The sequence below is a fragment of the Eumetopias jubatus genome, unplaced genomic scaffold (assembly GCF_037043125.1).
Source record: "Eumetopias jubatus isolate StellerSeaLion01/CBP00866 unplaced genomic scaffold, mEumJub1_p1.0 scaffold_7, whole genome shotgun sequence".
NCBI classification, from domain to species: domain Eukaryota; kingdom Metazoa; phylum Chordata; class Mammalia; order Carnivora; family Otariidae; genus Eumetopias; species Eumetopias jubatus.
Window position 1 is genome coordinate 135,153,310 of NW_028274813.1, and position 20,222 is coordinate 135,173,531.

The 20,222-nt window shown below is 42.5% G+C and overlaps 1 protein-coding gene and 1 long non-coding RNA gene across 3 annotated transcripts in view; one reads left to right on the plus strand and one right to left on the minus strand.

Moving 5' to 3' along the window:
* Nucleotides 1-15,068, plus strand: part of LOC114223842 (uncharacterized) — a 32,732-nt gene extending 17,664 nt beyond the window's left edge. The window contains exon 3 of the long non-coding RNA XR_003612254.2: nt 14,986-15,068. This is a non-coding gene — a long non-coding RNA (uncharacterized LOC114223842). The remainder of the gene's footprint in view (nt 1-14,985) is intronic.
* The window catches only part of TTC23 (tetratricopeptide repeat domain 23), a 74,637-nt gene that overhangs the window by 51,205 nt on the left and 3,210 nt on the right, over nt 1-20,222 (minus strand). For both annotated transcript variants that reach the window (XM_028122843.2, XM_088024961.1), the window contains exons 2-4: nt 19,252-19,375; nt 15,605-15,755; nt 15,104-15,229 (exon numbers count right to left, since the gene is read on the minus strand). In XM_028122843.2, the coding sequence (XP_027978644.1) occupies nt 15,104-15,229; nt 15,605-15,755; nt 19,252-19,375 (401 nt within the window). The remainder of the gene's footprint in view (nt 1-15,103; nt 15,230-15,604; nt 15,756-19,251; nt 19,376-20,222) is intronic.

A 20,222-nucleotide genomic window follows, 5' to 3' on the forward strand; every position in this document is an offset into this window, starting at 1 on the left:
AGTAGGATTTATTCCTGAGCTGTAAGGTGGTTCAATGTTCACAAATCAATCAACTTGATACATCACATCATTAAGAGAAAGGATAAGAACTAGATGATAATTTCATAGATTCAGAAAAAATATGTGACAAAGTATAACATCTACTCATGATAAAAATCATCAATAAAGTAGGTTTAGAGGGAATATAGCTCAACATAATAAAGGCCATATATGAAAAACCCACAGCTAGCATCATCATTAATGGAGAAAAACTGAGAGCTTTTCCCCAAAGTCAGGAAAAAGACAAGGATGTTCACTATCACCACTTTTATTCAACACAGTACTGGAAGTCCTAGCCACAGCAAGAGACAACAAAAAGAAATAAAGGTCATCCAAATCAGTAAGGAAGTAAAACCTTCACTCTGTGCACATGATATGATACTGTATATAGAAAACCCAAAGATTCCATCAAAAAACTGCTAGAACTGACAAATTCAGTAAAGTTGCAGGATACAAAATCAATGTACAGAAATCCATTGCATTTCTATACACCAGTAATGAAGCCATAGAAAAAGAAATGAAGGAAACAGTCCCATTCACAATTGCACCAAAAATAATAAGATATCAAGGGATAAACCTAAATAAAGAGGTCAAAGACTTGTACTTGAAAACTATAGAATACTGATGAAAGAAACTGAAGACAATACAAAGAAATGGAAAGACATTCCATGCTCATGATTGCAAGAACAAATATTGTTAAAATGTCTATACTGCCCAAAGCAATCTGCACATTTAATGCAATCCCTATCAAAATACATTTTGATTGCATTTTTCACAGAAGAACAATCCTAAAATTTGTATGAAACCACAAAAGACCCCAAATAGCCAAAGCATTCTTGAAAAAGAAAAGCAAAGCTGGAGGCATCACAATTTCAGACTTCAAGTTATATTATAAAGCTGTAGTAATCAAAATGGTATGGTATTGGCACAAAAATAGACACATGGATCAATGGAACAGAACAGAAAACTCAGAAATAAACCCACAACTGCATGGTCAATTAATCTTCAACAAAGCAGGAAAGAATATCTAATGGAAGAAAGACAGTCTTGTCAACAAATGGTGTTGGGAAAACTGGACAGCAACATGCAGAAGAATGAAACTGGGGGCACCTGGGTGGCTCAGTTAGTTAAGCATCTGACTCTTGGTTTCAGCTCAGGTCATGATCTCAGGGTTGTAGGATCAAGCCCCTCACTGGGCTCCGCACTGAGTGCAGAGTCTGCTTAAGACTCTCCCTCTTCCTCTGCCCCTCCCCCTGCTTGTGTGCACGCTCTCTCTAAAATAAATAAATAAATCTTAAAAAAAGAGAGAGAATGAAACTTGACCGCTTACTTACACCATATACAAAAACAAATTAAAAATGGATTAAAGATATAAATGTGAGACCCGAAATAAAAAAATCCTAGAAGAGAACACAGGCAGTAACTTCTCTGACATTGGCTGAAGGAACTTCTTCTCAGTTATGTCTCCAGAGACAAGGGAAACAAAAGCAAAAATAAACTATTGGGACTGCATCAAAATAAAAAGCTTCTGCATGGTGAAGAAAACAATCAACAAAACTAAAAGGCAACCTAGGGAATGGGAGAAGATATTTGCAAATGACATATCCAATAAAGGGTTAGTATCCAAAATATATAAAGAACTTATAAAACTCAACACACAAAAAATGAATAATCCAATTATAAAATGGGCAGAAGACATGAACAGAGATATCTCCAAAGAAGATACACAGATGGCCAACAGACACATAAAAAGATGTTCACCATCACTCACCATTAGGGAAATACAAATCAAAACCACAATGAGATACGACCTCACACCTGTCAGAATGGCTAAAATCAACAACACAAGAAACAACAGTTGTTGGTGAGGATGTGGAGAAAAAGGAACACTCATGCACTGTTTATGGGAATGTGAACTGGTAGAGCCACTGTGGAAAACAGTATGGAGGTTCCTCAAAAAGTTAAAAATAGAACTATCCTACCATCCAGCAATCCCACTACTGGGTATTTACCCAAAGAATACAAAAATGCTAATTCAAAGGGATACATGCACCCCTATGTTTATAGTAGCATTAATTACAATAGCCAAATTGTAGAAACAGCCTAAATGTCCACTGATTGATGATCGTGATGTATATATTAATGGAATTTTATTCAGCCATAAAAAAAGAATGAAATCTTGCCATTTGCACTGACATGGATGGAGCTAGAGAGCATAATGAAAATGCTAAGCAAAGTAAGTCAGACAAAGACAAATACCATACGACTGCACTCATAGGTGGAATTTATTTTTTTTTTTTTAAAGATTTTATTTATTCATTTGACAGAGAGAGAGACAGCGAGAGAGGGAACACAAGCAGGGGGAGTGGGAGAGGGAGAAGCGGGCTTCCCGCGGAGCAGGGAGCCCGATAGGGGGCTCGATCCCAGGACCCTGGGATTATGACCTGAGCCGAAGGCAGATGCTTAATGACTGAGCCACCCAGGCGCCCCTCATATGTGGAATTTAAGAAACAAAACAAACGAGCAAAGGGGAAAAAAAAAAGAGAAGAGACAAATCAAGAAACGGACTCCTGGGGTGCCTGGCTGGCTCAGTGCGTAGTGCATGTGACTCTTGATCTCGGGGTTGTAAGTTTGAGCCAAATGGTTGGTGTAGAAGATTAGTTAAAAAAAATCTCTGGGTTCCTGGCTGGCTCAGTTGGTTAAGCATCCGCTTTTGGCTCACGTCATGATCCCAGAGTCCTGGGATTGAGCCCTGCATCGGGCTCCCTGTTCAGTGAGGAGTATGTTTCTCCCTCTCCTTCTGCCCCGCCCCCTGCTTGTACTCTCTCTCGCAAATACATAAAAATCTTTAAAATAAAAAAAATTTAATTGTTTTTTAAAAATTAAAAAAAAACCAGACTCTTAACTCTAGAGAACAAACTGATGGTTGCTGGGGGGAGGTGGGTGGGGGACGGTTAAAGTAGGTGACGGGTAGAAGGAGTGCGCTTGTTGTGATGAGCACCGGCTGATATACGGAAGTACTGAATCACTCTATTATACACCTGAAACTAACACTGTGTTAAAAAAAGAAAATGGAAAAAAAAAAAAGCCAAGTCACAAAAGGCCACACATTGTATGATTCCATATATATGAAATGTCCCAAATAGGCAATTCCACAGAGACAGAAAATAGATTAGTAGTTGTCAGGGGCTGGGGGAACATGGTAACAGAGATTGTTAATGGGATGAAAAAGCCAAAATGATTGTGGTAATGCTTGCACAACTCTTGTTAATATACTGAAAACCACTGAATTGTGTATTTCAATTGGGTGAGTTGTACGGTATGTTAATTACAGCTCAATATATCTGTCCTTTAAAAAAGTTTGTTAACAGGGGCGCCTGGGTGGCTCAGTTGGTTAAGCGACGGCCTTCGGCTCAGGTCATGATCCTGGAGTCCCGGGATCGAGTCCCGCATCGGGCTCCCCGCTCAGCAGGGAGTCTGCTTCTCCCTCTGACCCTCTTCCCTCTCGTGCTCTCTCTCTCATTCTCTCTCTCAAATAAATAAATAAAATCTATAAAAAAAAAAAGTTTGTTAACATTTGGAAGCGAAACTAAATATAGGTGAGATTTAGCGGTACCCGTAAAGCTAGTAATTTTTGTTTAAAAAATAATTGTAATAATGTTAAACAAAAATCAAAATATTTTTCTCCTAATATCATTCTTGGGCCAGTCATAGCTAACCAGCACAAAGCAGTTCAGAAAAAGATGTGTGCTGGCTTTAAATTGGTCCTGCATGATTAGGCGATCCTACCCATCTGTTTTAGGGCAGAGGATTAGGAGAGCAGAGAATGCTGTGGGTCCTGATGCACCTGACACTCAGCAATGGGCATTCCCAAGGGGAGGCCATAAATTGGGCTTGGACACTGAGCTACTGGCTTCACTCTAATCTTTCAGAGCTGTAAGCATACTTCCTGATGAGCTCTAAGGCTAGGGTCTCCTGGGGGAATGCCTAGGTCTATGAAAAGTATAATCCTAATGAGAAAGCAGGAAATTCATGGAGAGAAAAGCCATAGAAAATCATTCTTAACATTGTATTCTGGTAAATACTCCGTAAGCTGAAATATGTTCATATATTTCTTATTATGACCTCTGCAGAATGCAGATATGGAAGAATCCATTAACTGGTGATAAACCCAGAATTTTTTTCCTTTGGCTGATTGTGTCAAGCCAATAAGCTGAGGTTAAGGAAATTAGTTGGAGGACCGGTGAGTCATAGAAGAAAGGTAAGTTCTACATAGCTTCCAAAGTTACCCAGATGAGCGGAATTCAGAGTGTGTCAAAGATGGGCCAGAATAGAAAGGCCAATCCCCCCGCCAAGTCAGTGCTGTCCCCCAGGCCATCTGGGGGCACAGTTTTGGAGTACTGGTCCAGCAGTAAGGAGCTCAAACTCCTGCCTGCAGGGCCTGGCTCTGCACCCACAGCCTCCTGCTCCTTCCTCTGTGCCTAAGTTCTGATGGACACCTGCCCGAGGGGGCAAATGGCAGTTTCGGTTCAGCCCATGCTCTGCAGAATGAGCTGTGCACTTAGATACAAGGCTATCTTTGCCTGGAAGAGAGGGCACCCTTTCCAATTCTCGCAAAGACTCTGTCCCTCATCCAACCATGCACAACGGTGGCACAGAGGTGACAGTGACTTTGCTGGGACCTGACTTTCCCTGGACTTGATGAGTTCAGATGACTCTTGAATGTCACCTAAACCTTCCCCTCTGGCTTCCCTGATGCCAGCCTCCTTTCAGCTCCTTCTTTGTGTCTTGTGGCTCTTTCCCCTGGGTGTTTGCTGGAACTTCTAGCTGGAATGTTCTTTCTTTCTTCCATCTCTGCCTGGCAAACTTCCATTCATCTTCTTAACTACTGTTCCTCTTTTAGTTTTAGCTTAGCAGTCTCCTCCTTTAGGAAGGCTTCCCTGACAAGGGCGAGGATAAGAGTGCGACCATGGAGACACCTAGGACACATCATTGAAGGTGGCACTCATTCTCAGGGGCAGGCAAGTGTAGGGTGGGCATCTGAGAGTAAGTGCCTCCTTAAATGGTGTGGCTTGGGCACTTAGCTTTCTCATCTTAATCCCTGCTCTGTTCCCTGACACCCCAGTCTAGGTTGGGTGCCTCCAAGAACACCTGACTGCGCTCCCATGGAGCTGTGAACCTTCCCTGCTCAGGAAACATCCCCCATGCTATAGTATAAGTGCCTGGTAACTTGGTGCCAATCCTTTTAGTGCTGGGCTCTATGAAGGTAGGGTCCAAGGCTGCCTCCCTGGTCTTGGCAGCCCAGCACCTTGCAGTACCTGACACAAAGTGCACGCCAGCTGCCTGATGGAAGGAAGGAGGAGAAGCTGAGGAGGGAGGGAAGAAGAAACAACCTACAAATACAAATCCATTAGCTTAGAGACTCTGAGGCTATAGTTCATAACTGAATTTTCATAGATTCCAGAATAAAGTTTATGACAAAAATCTTCACACACACACACACACACACACACACACACAAAAGCACATATTTTCACATTGATTTGGTAGCAAGAATATTATAGACTACTGATCTAATTAAAGGCTGGAGAAGTTGTTGATATTTTATAAAAGGTGGAATAAAAGAAACCTTGTAGGAACCTAATAGGGCTTGAATTGTATCCTCCCACCCAAATTCATATGTTCAAGTCCTCACCTCCAGTACTTGAGAATGTGACTTTATTTGGGAATAAGGTTGTTGTAGATATAATTAGTTAAATTAAGAAGATGTCATACTAGAGTAGGGGGACCCCTAATCCAAAACGACTGGTGTCCTTACAAAAAGGACACAAAGACACAAACAGAGGGAGAAGGCCACGTGAAGATGAGGCAAGATTGGGGTCATGCATCTATAAGCCAAGGAATGCCAAAGATTGCCAGGAACCCCCCAGAAGCTGGGAGACAGGCCTGGAACAGATCCTCCCTCACAGTCCCCAGAAGGAACCAATCCTGTCAACACTTTTATCTCAGATTTCCAGCCTCCAGCACTATGAGAGAACTTTCTGTTGTTCACGTCACCTAGTTGGTGGTACTTTGTTACGGCAGCCCTTGCAAACTAATATGGAACACCCCTCCCCGCCCCCGGCCAACTCCAGGCCCAGAGATTTCTCTTCCTTCAGCCCCCTAATAGAACGAACACTGGGTATACTCACTCAGAGCAGCTACTTTGACATGGGAGCACCATTTTTTTTTTCTCTTTAATCACACTATGCTCAAGTCCCACTTTGTATTATCTCCCTGCCTAGAAATTTAATTTGAATATTGCAGGGAAGAAGACCCAGAAGCAGGCAAATTCAGCAGGAAAAAACACGTGATTTTCACTGGCCATAGTTCTGCCTTTGAAACCAGAATGTCCAAATGAAAGCACATCTCACGAATCCCATGACATCCAGCCAGCTGAACTTAGCAGGGAGCCAGCCCCAAAGGGACACAATCACACACAAGGTGTCCATATTTGAAGGTGACCTGTTGCCATTTCTGAACACACTAAACTTAAAAGATTTTTTTGTCAGCCTATTATTGGCCCCAAGTTTCAAACCACTGAATTCTTCAAACCCTGAGTCCTTCTTTCTCTTGTAGCTGAAACGACTTACCCCCTTACTTAGGTCATCCACAGGGGAAAAAAATTAGATCCCTCACATTATGTACACAAGGGTTCTAAGTGGACTAGAGAGGCCTAAATTTAAAAAGCAAAACTGTGATATGTTTGAGAGAAAAATATAAGAAAAAGTAATTTCATGACTTTGGGAAGAGAAGGATTTTTTTAAACAAGATACAAAAAAATATAAATCAGAACAGAAAAGTTGGGTATATTGAGTCACCTTAAAAATAAAAACTCCCAGGGGCACCTGGGTGGCTCAGTTGTTAAGTATCTGCCTTCAGCTCAGGTCATAATCCCAGGGTCCTGGGATCGAGCCCCGCATCGGGCTCCCTGCTCAGCAGGAAGCCTGCTTCTCCCTCTCCCACTCCCTCTGCTTGTGTTCCCTCTCTCGCTGTGTCTCTTTCTGTCAAATAAATAAATAAAATCTTAAAAAAACAAAAACAAAAAACTCCCGTACATCAAAAGTCAACATAAAGAAAGTGAAAAGCCCAAACTATGCCCGCCCTGGGAATACATACAATATATGTAAGCATCAAATAACCTGTGAGAAATATGAAGAATGTCTACAAATTAATAAGAAAAATACAAACAGCCCAATTTAAAAAATGAGCAAAAGATATGAATAGACAATTCACAGAACATGATTTCCAAATGTCCAGCAAACATATGAAAAGATGTTCAAACTTGCTATTAGGGAAATGCAGTTAAGGAAACCATACGATTGGCACAGATAATAAGTCTGACGGTATCGAGTGTTGGCAAGGATGTGGAGTATTGGGGAATTTCCATATCCTACTGGCGAGAGCATAGATTGGTGTTTGGCAAACCTGGTAAAGTTGAGAATGTGGATATTTGTCAAGTGAGGAACTCCACTCCTGGGCATAGACCTCAGAGATAATCTTGAACGTGTGCCCAAAGAGACATGTACAAGAGTGAAACTGGAATTTCATCTCACTGAATTTATAGGTTTGCCCTGTGAACACTGATGATTAAGTTAGGGGAAAATAGATGGATAAAACACAATGTGTGGGTTTAAAAGCAAAAGACTAGAAGGGAGCCTGGGTGGCTCAGGTGGTTAAACACCTGACTTGATTTCAGCTCAGGTCATGAACTTGGGGTTGCGATTCAAGCCCCGTGATGGGCTCCACACTGGGTGTGGAGCTCTACTTAAAAAAAAAAAATAAATAAATAAAATGAAGAGATAGAGATATATGTAATAGCTGACATGGGTACATCTCAAAAATACAAATGTAATTGGGGGGGAGCAAGCTACAGAAGGAAATATACATAGAAAGTTTGAAAAGTGAGAAATAACACTGCATATTTTCATGGCTATATATATGTATATGTATATATACGTATTTCATTCAGAGGAATGAAAAACACTAAATTAAGGATAATAACTGCCTGTAGAGTTAGGGGGTGGGGGGAAGGACACAGAACAGGCTTCCACGTACCTGAAATGTCCTATTTGGTAAGCTTGGAGTGTGTATGTATTTGCCTAACAACATCTGTACTTTTATGCTATTCCAAAGATGAACAAATACAACCCTCTCTGGTTTAGTGTATGCAAAGAATGAAGCACGTTCTAGGCCTCGCCCCTTGAGGCTGCTGCCGGCACCCTGATCCAGGGTCCTGGCACCCACAAGACCTCCAGAAACAGAGGCTTATCAAGCTAACATCATCTCCAATGAGGCTTCTGGAGCTCATCAAGGATATGCTGTTCATGTAAAAGAAAAGACAAAATAGAAAATAAAATTACTTTAGCTTCACAATATATTTAATAAAAAAGGAATGGAGGAGGTACGGTCTCCGGAAATGCCTACATAATTGCCTTGTCTTTGCTGCCAACTCCCTTAAAGCCTCAGTCAATTTCAGGTAATCTCGACTGTCTCCTTGTGCTGCTAGTAATGTTTGGGATGTAACATTGTCTCCTTTCTGCTTCCCTCTGCCTGCTGGGAATGCTTTGAGGATTTATTGTCTCCTTGTGCCCATAATATGTTTAGGCAGCTTTAGGAAACACCAGACAGATGAAAAGATAGAGAGTTTTGAACAACAGAATGTGGCAGTATGTGAATTTGGCTGGTCTGCAACTTCAACCACAACATATTTTATTGAATGAAAATACATCCACAGTAATTCTCCAAAGCGCGTGATGAGACACTATCTAATTTCAGATGGGCTTCAGAAGAGCTCACAGGGACGGAGACTTGTTTCAACAGGCCATAGACAAATGCAAGCTCTTTGGTATTACCAAGACAACAGAGAGTGTCTTTTTAACAGCTCTGGAATTTGGGGGCACCTGGGTGGCTCAGTTGGTTAAGCACCTGCCTTAGGCTCAGGTCATGATCCCTGGGATCATAAGTCCTGGGATTGGGCTCCCTGCTCAGCAGGGATTCTGCTTCTCCCTTTCTCCCTGCTCTCCCCCTACTCATGCTCTCTCTCTCTCAAATAAATAAATAAAATCTTTAAAAATAAATAAATATTTGCAATGACGTGGATGGAACTAGAGGGTACTATGCTAAGTGAAATAAGTCAATCGGAGAAAGACAAGTATCATATGATCTCACTGATATGAGGAATTTGAGAAACAAGGCAGAGGATCATAGGGGAAGGGAGGGAAAAATGAAACAAGATGAAACCAGACAGGGAGACAAACCATAAGAGACTCTTAATCACAGGAAACAAATTGAGGGCTGCTGGAGTGGAGGGGGTGGGAGGGATGGGGTGGCTGGGTGATGGACATTGGGGAGGGTAGGTGCTAGGGTGAGCGCTGTGAATTGTGTAAGACTGATGAATCACAGACCTGTACCCCGAAACAAATAATACATTATATGTTAATTAAAAAATTAAAAATAGAAATAAATAAATAAATAAAAGCTCTGGAACTTGGCAAGAATATGGAGCAACAACGAAAAGCAAAGGTTGCTGATAATTGAAATCTGATGAGAAATCAATCCGGAAAGAGGACAAGTGGGATTTTCCAGAGGCAGAGGGAGAAAAAGCTTACGTCTGGATCTCTTTGTCTACCCTCTGGCACACACAGCTAAAGGCTTTGCTCTGTAGACTGTATTGTAAGGTGTCTGTTCTGCACAGCGAATGTGATCTGGGCCGTGGTGAGGAGCTGGGGCACCCAAGTTTGGTAGACCTGGCTCTGCTCTGCCATTCCCAGCTGTGTGACCTTGGGAAATGACCTCCCTTCTCCTCGGTTGCTCCATTTGAAAATGGTACTAGGAAGAGTGACCAGCACATAGGACTAAATGAGACCAGATCTAAAAGGCACCTTGCAAGAGCCTGACACAGAAGGTGGTCAAGAGTTAGTAGCTGGTGTCATTGCCTAAAATCATCGTTATCACTTGTAGTTGTGTAAGGAAATATGTATTATAAGGAGGTAGTGTTAGAAAGGGAAAGAGAAAAATATAGTGCTCTGAAATTTAAGACTTTAAGGGACTGAAGAAATAGAAAGCAGATAAAATATATGAAGGTAATCTGTGCCATGTAGGGTTTGGTGCTTCTCCACATTAAAAAAAACCCTGATTTTTCAAAAATCAGATTTTGTGTAAGGGTAGCACATTTCTTTAATCAAAGGAATACAGGACAAAGAAGAGCACCAGAAAAAAATAAATCATTTCCTTCTTTGTGAAACAAGCATAAGGCATGCCAGGCAAATAGTGTCCATTGGGAGGAGCTGACAGGAGAAACATCTTGGGAGAAGAACAGGGCATTTCCCAGAGGAGGAGAGAAGCAGGGCTTTGGACACATGAGCATTTGTCAGAGCCTTTATACTCAAAAAAGAGATGTAGAGAAGGTGATTTTTTTTTCGTAAGATTTTATTTATTTATTTGACACAGAGAGAGAGACAACTAGAGAGGGAACACAAGCAGGGGGAGTGGGAGAGGGAGAAGCAGGCTTCCTGCTGAGCAGGGTGCTCAATGCGAGGCTTGATCCCAGGACCATGGGATCATGACCTGAGCCAAAGGCAGGTGCTTAACAACTGAGCCACCCAGGTGCCCCGAGAAGGTGATTCTTTAAAGACACACATCGACAGAGGTATAAGCTTAACACCAAGGACCTCCACATGATGGTATAAACTTAAAAACAAAACAAAACGGTTGAGTCCTGAAAGTAAGATTTAGAGATTACTGAACACCGTAGGACCTAAAAGCAAGAGAGTAAAGATGATTACTGAAGTATCAAAAATTCTCAATAAAAGCCACTGGGGATGCTTTATGGGGAAGCCCATGGAACTAAGTCGAATTTCAGCATCCCAATGACGTGGTAGCAGGTAGATACACATGAGGTCCCACATACCGTTGTTTACTCCATTACCTCTACCCCTTCCCAGGAAGTCCTGGCCAAGGGAGGAAACTTCCTCATCTCCTTTCCTCTTGGGAAAGCTTATGTTAGAATCACTTTCCAAATCTCACGGCTATAATGGATCAAGAAGAAGCAAGACAAAGAAACAAAGTCAAGCTTAAAAAAAAACAAACGTAAGACTATCTTAATTTTAATGTAGGTGGTTCACAAAAGTAAAGACAAAGAGTGCTTAGCCTTTCCCAAGTCACAGGATAAGAACAGGAAAGAATATTGCATTCCAGGGGCAGTCTGGAAGTATAGAATCTTAGTCTGCGATATAAGCACATGCTTTAAAACCAAATTGTTTCTGAGATGAAACTGCACAAAGAGAAATGTTCCACTGGATAGTAACTATAATAACTACTTTTTAAAAAGGGTCTACCAGGGCTCCTGGCTGGCTCAGTCTGTAGGGCATGCCACTCTTGATCTCAGGGTCATGAGTTTGAGCCCCACACTGGGTGTAGAGATTACTTAAAAAAATAAAATCTTGGGGCACCTGGGTGGCTCAGTTGGTTGGGCAGCTGACTCTTGATTTCAGGTTAGGTCATGATCTCAGGGTCATGAGATCCAGCCCTGCCTCAGCTCCATGCTGGGCATGGAGCCTGCTTAAGATTCTTTCTCTTCCTCTCCCTCTACCCCTCCTCCTGCCCCCTTCCAACTCCCCCCGCCACCACTACTTGTATACGCATGCGCACTCTCTCTTAAAAATAAATAGACAAAGTCTAAAAAAAAAAAAAGGTCTACCATGTACCCAGATGCTTTAATGTGCGGTCTATTTCGTCATCACAGCAAACCTTGGAGGTCTGATCATTCCTCCCTTAACAGGAGAGGAGAGTGGGGGACTTGCCCATAGTCCTACAGCTGGGAGGGTGGAATGGATGCTGATTTGAACTCGGGGCTACCTGACTGTAAAGCCGACACTGTTGACTACACCACTTCCCATTCCTTTGAGATACAGGAGATATCCTGTTGATGCTCTAGTTACCCCAAGTGCACTGAGAGCTAGTCAGCACAGCAACACCAGGCCAAGTGCTCACCAAGCAAGCTGTGGAGGACTCCAAAGATGACCTGTCACACAGTCCTAGGGAAAACCTAGACAGGTCACACGTTCTGGAGCAGCAGTAACTGGGGCAGAAAATAATTCTTAACACAGGAGAACGGTGTGCCCATATTTACTAGCGAGTTTCTTGATCACATTTAGAAAAACAAGGGGGTTTTTTAGGAACACGTTTTGGACTTAGTCTCCAAAGTTAATGAATGATTAGTGAATAGGAAGTAGTGCTAGAACGGAGGAGGGCAGGTAAAAGGGACAAAGCTTCAGCCCACAGTTAGGGATAGAAGGCACGGACCATGAGTCACCGGCAGCATTCATCTATCAGCCCAAGGAGAAAAGAACCAGCCTGGCCTGATGGGCACCATAAAAGGTGAGGCAGAAGGAGGGGGAGGATGCATGAAAGATGTTTTCTTCCTTTTAAGAGGAACACAAATCCCATGAGAGCTGCCTGAGACATTATCCTGGTCTTCTATGACCAAGACCTGGTAAAAGAAAAGGACCTTGGGGTTGTGAATATAAGCTGAAATGTACAAAAGCAAAGCCTCATACATTTCTAAAGCGGCTCTGTGTAGGCAAAATATTCATAACTCAATGAGGAAACGAGGCAGAGTGATCAAATGAAAACCATGCTGTTGAAACACACAAGTTCCAGTGACTATGTCACTGCGAAGAACCAGGACTGAAAGAAGTTAAGTTTAAAACAACTCAGCTAGACACAAAGTAACTTTGTACAACAGCTGGAAACATTGACTTAATTCTTTTTTTTTTTTTTAAGATTTTATTTATTTATTTGACAGAGAGACGGCGAGAGAGAAGGAACACAAGCAGGGGGAGTGGGAGAGGGAGAAGCAGGCTTCCCGCGGAGCAGGGAGACCGATGGGGGGCTCTATCCTAGGACCCTGGGTCAGGACCTGAGCCGAAGGCATACACTTAACGACTGAGCCACCATTCTTGGTGGGTAGATGTGTACGAGGCGCCATCTGCTGGCAAGATTTAGTACTGCTATTTGGAAAGAAATCTTAGAGGAGATGCCCCATTCTGGCCAAGGAGAGTTTACCCTCTTTTTGTAGTAATACCGCTGGACATTAAATTCTCATAACACTGGTTAGGTTTCAACAGATGCAACGAGTATCAGATCTGGGACCTCCGAGTTGCTTCTTTCCTCTCTTCCAATACAAGATAGAATACCTACTTCTGGGCGGGAAGAAATTCTGGACTGACAGGTCCTCCCAGTGATTCCTCTCTTTGGGTCTGGCTTCTTGCACGACCCATTATGTTTGTGAGAGTCATCCCTGATGTGAAGCAAAGGGGCAGTCTGATTATTTCCTTTGTACAAACAGATCACAATTTTATCTATTCTGCTTTGGTGAACAGTTGGGTTGTTTCTGATTCTTGGCTTTTACAAATAATGTAGCTTTGGACATTCTTGGCTGTCTTTTGGTGAACATACATGTGCATTTCTGTTCTATTTATGAGTGATACTGCTGTCATAGAGTAGATGAACATTACAATTTTGAAGATAAAGCCAGTTTTCTAAAGTAGTTATACCAAATATATTCACAACAACAACATATGAGAAAGCCTCTAAGAGCCTGACATCCTTACCAACACTTGATATTATTATCAGTCTTTTAAAAAACTTTAGCCAACCTTACGACCCAGCAATTGCACTTCTAGGTATTTACCCCAAGGACACAGATGTAGTGAAAAGAAGGGGCACCTGCACCTCAATGTTCATAGCAGCAATGTCCACAATAGCCAAACTGTGGAAGGAGCCGAGATGCCCTTCAACAGATTAATGGATAAAGAAGATGTGGTCCACATATACAATGGAATATTAATCAGCCATCAGAAAGGATGAATACCTGCCATTTGCATTGACATGAATGGAGCTGGAGGGGATTATGCTAAGTGAAATGAGTAAAGCAGAGAAAGACAATTATGACATCGTTTCACTCATATGTGGAACATAAGGAATAGTGAGTGCGGAGGACCATAGGGGAAGGGAGGGAAAACTGAATGGGAAGAAATCTGAGAGGAAGACAAACCATGAGAGACTCTGGACTCCAGGAAACAAACTGAGGGTTTCAGAGCTGAGGGGGTCGGGGAATGGGGTAACCTGGTGATAAGTATTAAGGAGGGCATGTGTGGTGATGAGCACTGGGTGTTATATGCAACTAATGAGTCGTTGAACACGATTCAAAAACTAATGATGTGCTATATGTTGGCTTATTTAACATAATAAAAAAAAGATAAAAAAAAAACTTTAGCCATTCTAGTGGAGCTGTAGTAGTGGCTCATGACTTTAATTTTCACTTCCCTGAAGACTGATGAGGTGGAATATTTAGAATGCTTATTAGCTATGTGGGCATCCTTTTTTTTTTTTTTGTGGTCTCTTGCCCACTTTTCTATTGTTTGTCTTTGTTTTATTGATACATAGGAGTTCTTTACAGATTCTAGATATGAGCTCTCTGCCAGTTATGCATGTAATAAATATCTTCTTCCTCTCTATGGTATGAAATACATGGTGATTTAAACACAGAGGAGGGGGTCCAGGAGAGCAGACAAGAAATAGAAAGTCAAGAGAATGACATCAGAACTCTAGGACCCAGGGGTGGATGTGTCAGCACCACATTATTTAGTGAACAGTGTCACTGATGGGGACGCCTGGGTGGCTCAGTTGGTTAAGCATCTGCCTTCGGCTCAGGTCCTGGGAGGAGCCTGCTTCTCCCTCTCCTCCTGCTCTCTCTCTCTCCCCCCCCTCTCTCGTGTGCGTGTGCACGCGCTCTCTCTCTAATAAATAAATAAAATCTTTAAAAAAAATGTCACTGATGTATGTGCCTTGGTTGTGGCTGCTGTGACATGACCATGGTCCTCTTTTGCTTCTGGACAACAGCCATGGAGAAGCCACGGACACAGCATCGTGGAGAAGCTCCTTCTGCTTGAAGACAGACTGTTCTGGCAGAGAACCTCCGGCCATGAGGTATCCAAAACGTCCTAAACTGGAAACTTACTGTGCAGATGACAATTTGATCCGTGCTTGAATTTCTATCCATTCCTCCTTTATAATCCTTCCACACTGCAGCAGCTCCTTTGCAAGTCGCTCTGCCTTTGACAAATTCTCTGAAGCTTCCTTAAATCTGGGCTGGGTTCAGGAAACTTCACACATGGCTCTAGATTCTGGGCCCCCAGTTCCTGGACATCCTTGGCTCTGAAACTTCCCATCACCCATCCTGAGCCATTTGTCACTTTTTGATTTGGCCTTGAAAATGAGGGGCCTCTGGGTGGCTCAGTTGGTTAAAAGCGTCTGCCTCCGGCTCAGGTCGTGATCTCAGGGTCGGGCTCCCTGCTCCGCGGGGAGTCGGCTTCCCCGTTGGCCTCTGCCCCCTGCTCATGCTCTCTCTCTCTTGTTCTATCTCAAAGAAAGAAATAAAATCTTAAAAAAAAAAAAGAAAATTAAATATAAGCATTATGGGGGTCTTTTCTAGGTGGAAATATTGGAAACAGAAGGATACTTTTGAAGGGAGAGTAAGGCTCTCCCCATGGTATGGAACAGCTCGATCGAACACCTGAAAACATCCGTATTGTCGTCATAGGGAGGCACAATGGAGCTGGTAAGGATTTCTTTGGCTTTTTCTGCATGTTGCTTTGCTTGCAGTGACAGTCCTGTGGACAAAGAAAAAGCGGTCTCAGTTTCTCTTTCACTATAATTACCTCTGGCTGGGAAACTGAACGAAGTCTCCTTCACATATTGACAAGTGACACATAGAGATGGATCAGGGTGACATGAAATATTGTCCCGACTGTAAAAACCAAAGGAGTGGTTTACACCTAGTACTCAAGATAAATTTTTCCCCAAATGGCCTTTCTAGAAGTAAACAGAACGAGCAGGAACTGAACAACTTTGACACCTCACCAATATCAGATATAAAATATGTTCTAAATAATTATAAAAAGCAAGGACTATAGATAGCATTCTGGGCAGGAAATAAGATATTCAATTCTGGCTTTGTGACAGCGATCTTAATGAAATACTAAAAATTCTGAATCTTCTGCTTGTCTATAATCACAACTTCAGAGAGTTATTTTAACAGAATACAAATACGGTGATAATCTACAAAAATTTACAAATATAATTTCAATGACAGAATGGGCTAATAGGCTACAATCTCTTATTCCTACAAGGTTATCGACTAACATGAAACAAAATGGGACAACAATGAGAAAAATAATCACTACCAAGCTCTAATTCCCCAGTGCGCTCCAGAGTTCTCCCATGGGCTTATTAGTTTGTGGTAAGGGTGACATGGGGGGTCACCGGTTAGGTTTCAGGGCTTTTCACTTCCCTACACTCCCATCCTCCTCTCCCACACCGACATCCTCTCCCACCCACATCCATACACCCCTGGTCTTATGTTTTTCCATTATATGAAATTGTATCTCAAATCTCTAAAACAGCTGCCAAAAATCTGAAATTAATTCTGTTCCTGTGTCTATAAAACGTAAGAATACATCTTCACATGGAAAAAATCCAGGGTATGTTCTCCATGTGGGAACTCTTAGAGAACTTTGTCTAATTTTTGTTTGTTTGAATGTTTAATTTAAATTCAATTTAATTAACATATATTGTATTATTAGTTGCAGAGGTAGAATTTAGTGATTCATCAGTTGCATACAACACCCAGTGCTCATTATTTCAGAGAATTTTGTCTAATTTTTTTAAAGCACACATTTAATCAACCTACAAGAAATTTATTAGTGCCAATTACACATGCAATATTACAAAAGATAAAGGCACGCTGTATTATCAACTTTGGTACATTCCCTCAAGGAACTCAGGCAACAGGAGGCAGTGTGGGTTGAGGTTTAAAAGCACCAGCTCTGACCTCAAACTGCCCAGAATGAGTTCCCTGAACTACCACTTACTCCGAAAACATTGGCTTCAGCTTCCTCAGCTGTAAACAGTGATGATAATATTACCCCCCTTATAGGACTGTGATGAAGAATGAATGAGAACATGCATGGGAGATAGTTAGCATGATGCCTGGCATTCAATAAGACCTTAAGGAAGGGGCACCTGGGTGGCTCAGTTGTTAAGCGTCTGCCTTCGGCTCAGGTCATGATCCCAGGGTCCTGGGATCGAGCCCCGCATTGGGCTCTCTGCTCGGTGGGAAGCCTGCTTCTCCCTCTCCCACTCCCCTTGCTTGTGTTCCCTCTCTCGCTGTCTCTCTCTCTCTGTCAAATAAATAAATAAATAAAATCTAAAAAATAAAAAAGACCTTAAGGAAGAGTAGATGCTGCTTTCACTTTAAATTGAGAAAGAAAGACTATCATGCAGAAAGGTAGCAGGCTGTGGAAGAAAAGCATCATTTGAAATCCCAGATGCCAGGCCACTGGCGCTGGCGTGCAAAATCTAAGGTCTAAGCCTCGGATCATCTACTTACTAACAATGTAAATCGGGGCAAGCTGTTTCAGCTCACTCGTTCCCTCTGAAGCTAAAAATATAGGAGGGGGTTAGGGTTTGAACTAGATGATCTCCAGGGTCCCCTCTGGCTCCAACAGTCTTTGATCTAATAGGTAGGACCAGCCGATAATCAGATTTAGCCAAATTTATTGGGTGGCAATTCTGTGCTGAGCATTGCGGTGTTTTCTACTTCTTGTTATTTTATGTATTCACTGGATCCATGCTGGGAAGTTAAGTACCACCATCATCATTATCATTGCTTTTCAGTTGAAGAAAGGAGTAACGGAGATGTACTCTTATACAGCCATCCTAGGATGCCTAGTCAAAAGGAGAAGACATGCTATCCTTCCCTGCGTCTATCCCCCTTTCTCTGTTTTCTTCTGGGGACACCTGGCCCCTGCATACCCGATCCATTCGATTTACCAAGGCCAGCTTGTCCCCCAGGATCCAGTGGAGCCAAAAGGCAGATCTAGCCAATCAGACTATTCCTTGCCTTTGACATACCATCCAAGTCAGCCCAATTAGAACCCCCAAATCCTGAGATTTGGGGGGAAAGATGTTCTTTCTTTCCTGGGAATGCTGATGAGGGAAGGTTACAGCTTCTGCAAGACTTGCTGCTGCCACGTGGGCAGAGCCTGGGTAAAAATGAAGTCCATACAAGGGCACCTGGGTGGCTCAGTTGGTTAAGTTGGCTGCCTTCAGCTTGGGTCATGATCCCGGGGTCCTGGGATCGAGCCCGACAGCGGGCTTCCTGCTCGGCGGGGAGCCTGCTTCTCCATCTCCCTCTGCCTGCCTCTCTGCCTACTTGTGCTCTCTCTCTATCTCTCTGTCAAATCAATAAATAAAATCTTAAAAAAAAAAAATGAAGTCCATACAGAGAAAAACAGAGCCAAGCAGTGGGATAAGAGAGAAACACGGAACGATGACATTGTTTGAATGCCCGGATCTGGCTAAGTCTACAGCAAGTTTTACCCTTGGCTTTTCAAGTTGTATAAGCCAATACATTACCTTTTGTTCACTGCCAGCTTGATTTAGTCTCTTATTTATGTATTTTGCGGGGGGAAGGGGAGGGGTCACTTACAGGAAAGTGATTCTCCATCAAAACAAATGTGGATGGATCCTATTTTAGGCCCCTACTCCATGCATTGGGCCCCTCCTACAATGCCTTCCAAGCTAACAAATTCTCTTCCAAGAACCTTACATTTAAGATCATAAAAAAAGGGTCCGACAAAAAAAAAAAGACAAAACCAGAGAGGGAGACAAACCATAAGAGACTCTTAATCATAGGAAACAAACTGAGGGTTGCTGGAGGGGAGGAGGGGGGATGGGGTAACTGGGTGATGGACATTAAGGAGGGCATGTGATGCAATAAGCACCAGGTGTTATATAAGACTGATGTATCACAGGCCTCCACCTCTGAAACCAATAATACATTATATGTTAATTAATTGAATTTAAATTTTCAAAAAGGGTCCTCAAAAGCCATCCAAAGGGCTAAAATCTTCCTTCTCTTTTTTAGATATCACAGAAAAAATCTCATTGACTCTTTCTGAAAGGAGATGGCTCTTCAATGTGTGGACAGGAGAATATTCAAGAAAACCTAATGAATCCTTCTAGGTAAGTGGGAGTCAAATTTCCATGAAAGAGCAGAAACCCATGGACTAACCTCCCCCCACCCCCCGTCTGAGAGGAACTCACCTTTCAGCTGGAGGTAGCCCTGAGCCAGATTAATGTGTGCCTCCGCTAGTTTCCAATGGGAGTCGCCATAGCAAATTCTTGTCAGCGCTATGCAGCGCACCAGCTCATGGACAGCCTGTTTATACTGCGACGGAGAGAAATTGGGCTTTACTAGTCAGCGACAACTGAAAATGGAGAGTGACAAAGCACAAAGTCAACTTGCACTTTAATCCAGTGTGTATTTCCTGAGTGCCTACTATGTGCGGGACGTGGTTGTAAGCACTTGGGATCCATCAGAGAACAAAACAGGCAAAGATCTGTTTTGGGTGGGGTGAAACAGACAATAAATGGCAGAAACAAATAAAACAAGAAACAAGTAAAATTTATAGTACATTTCAATTTCTAAAACATTTAAGCTTGTAGTACATTATGAAAAATATAATAAATCAAGAAGACATAGAAAAACTAGAGCAGACTTGTCACCATTCCCCAGGGTTTCCAGCTGCCCAGCTATGAACACCATTCAGGCACCAGTGGGCAAGTTGGTAGTGGGTTTTGAAATAACACTCGCTAGTTCTCAATTCAAATACCCTTCTTAGCAGCCTAGGATATCAGCATGGCAATGAGGTTGGCAGGACTGACAAGCAAATTTCACTAAAGGAGTGAGAAGTCCATTTATATTCCGTGTCAGAACAAAGAGAACAGGGAGCTGGCCCCTCCAGCTCCAGGTCAGCTCAGAGTAACAATACATTCAAAGCGAGGCTGGTAGTTTTAAAATGTCACTCCAGAATTCCCTGACTCTTTCCGTCCAGCGGTGGGGGTCTAGGTCTCCTTCCCTTTGAATCTGGGCTTTATGACTGACTGATGGAATATGGAGGAAATGATGTGGTGCCAGGTCTGGGGGCCCACACTTTAAGGAACTACAGGCTTCCAGTTTCTGTTTCTATTTAGAACCTTTTATGGGCTGACTTGTGTGCTCCCATTCCCCAAAC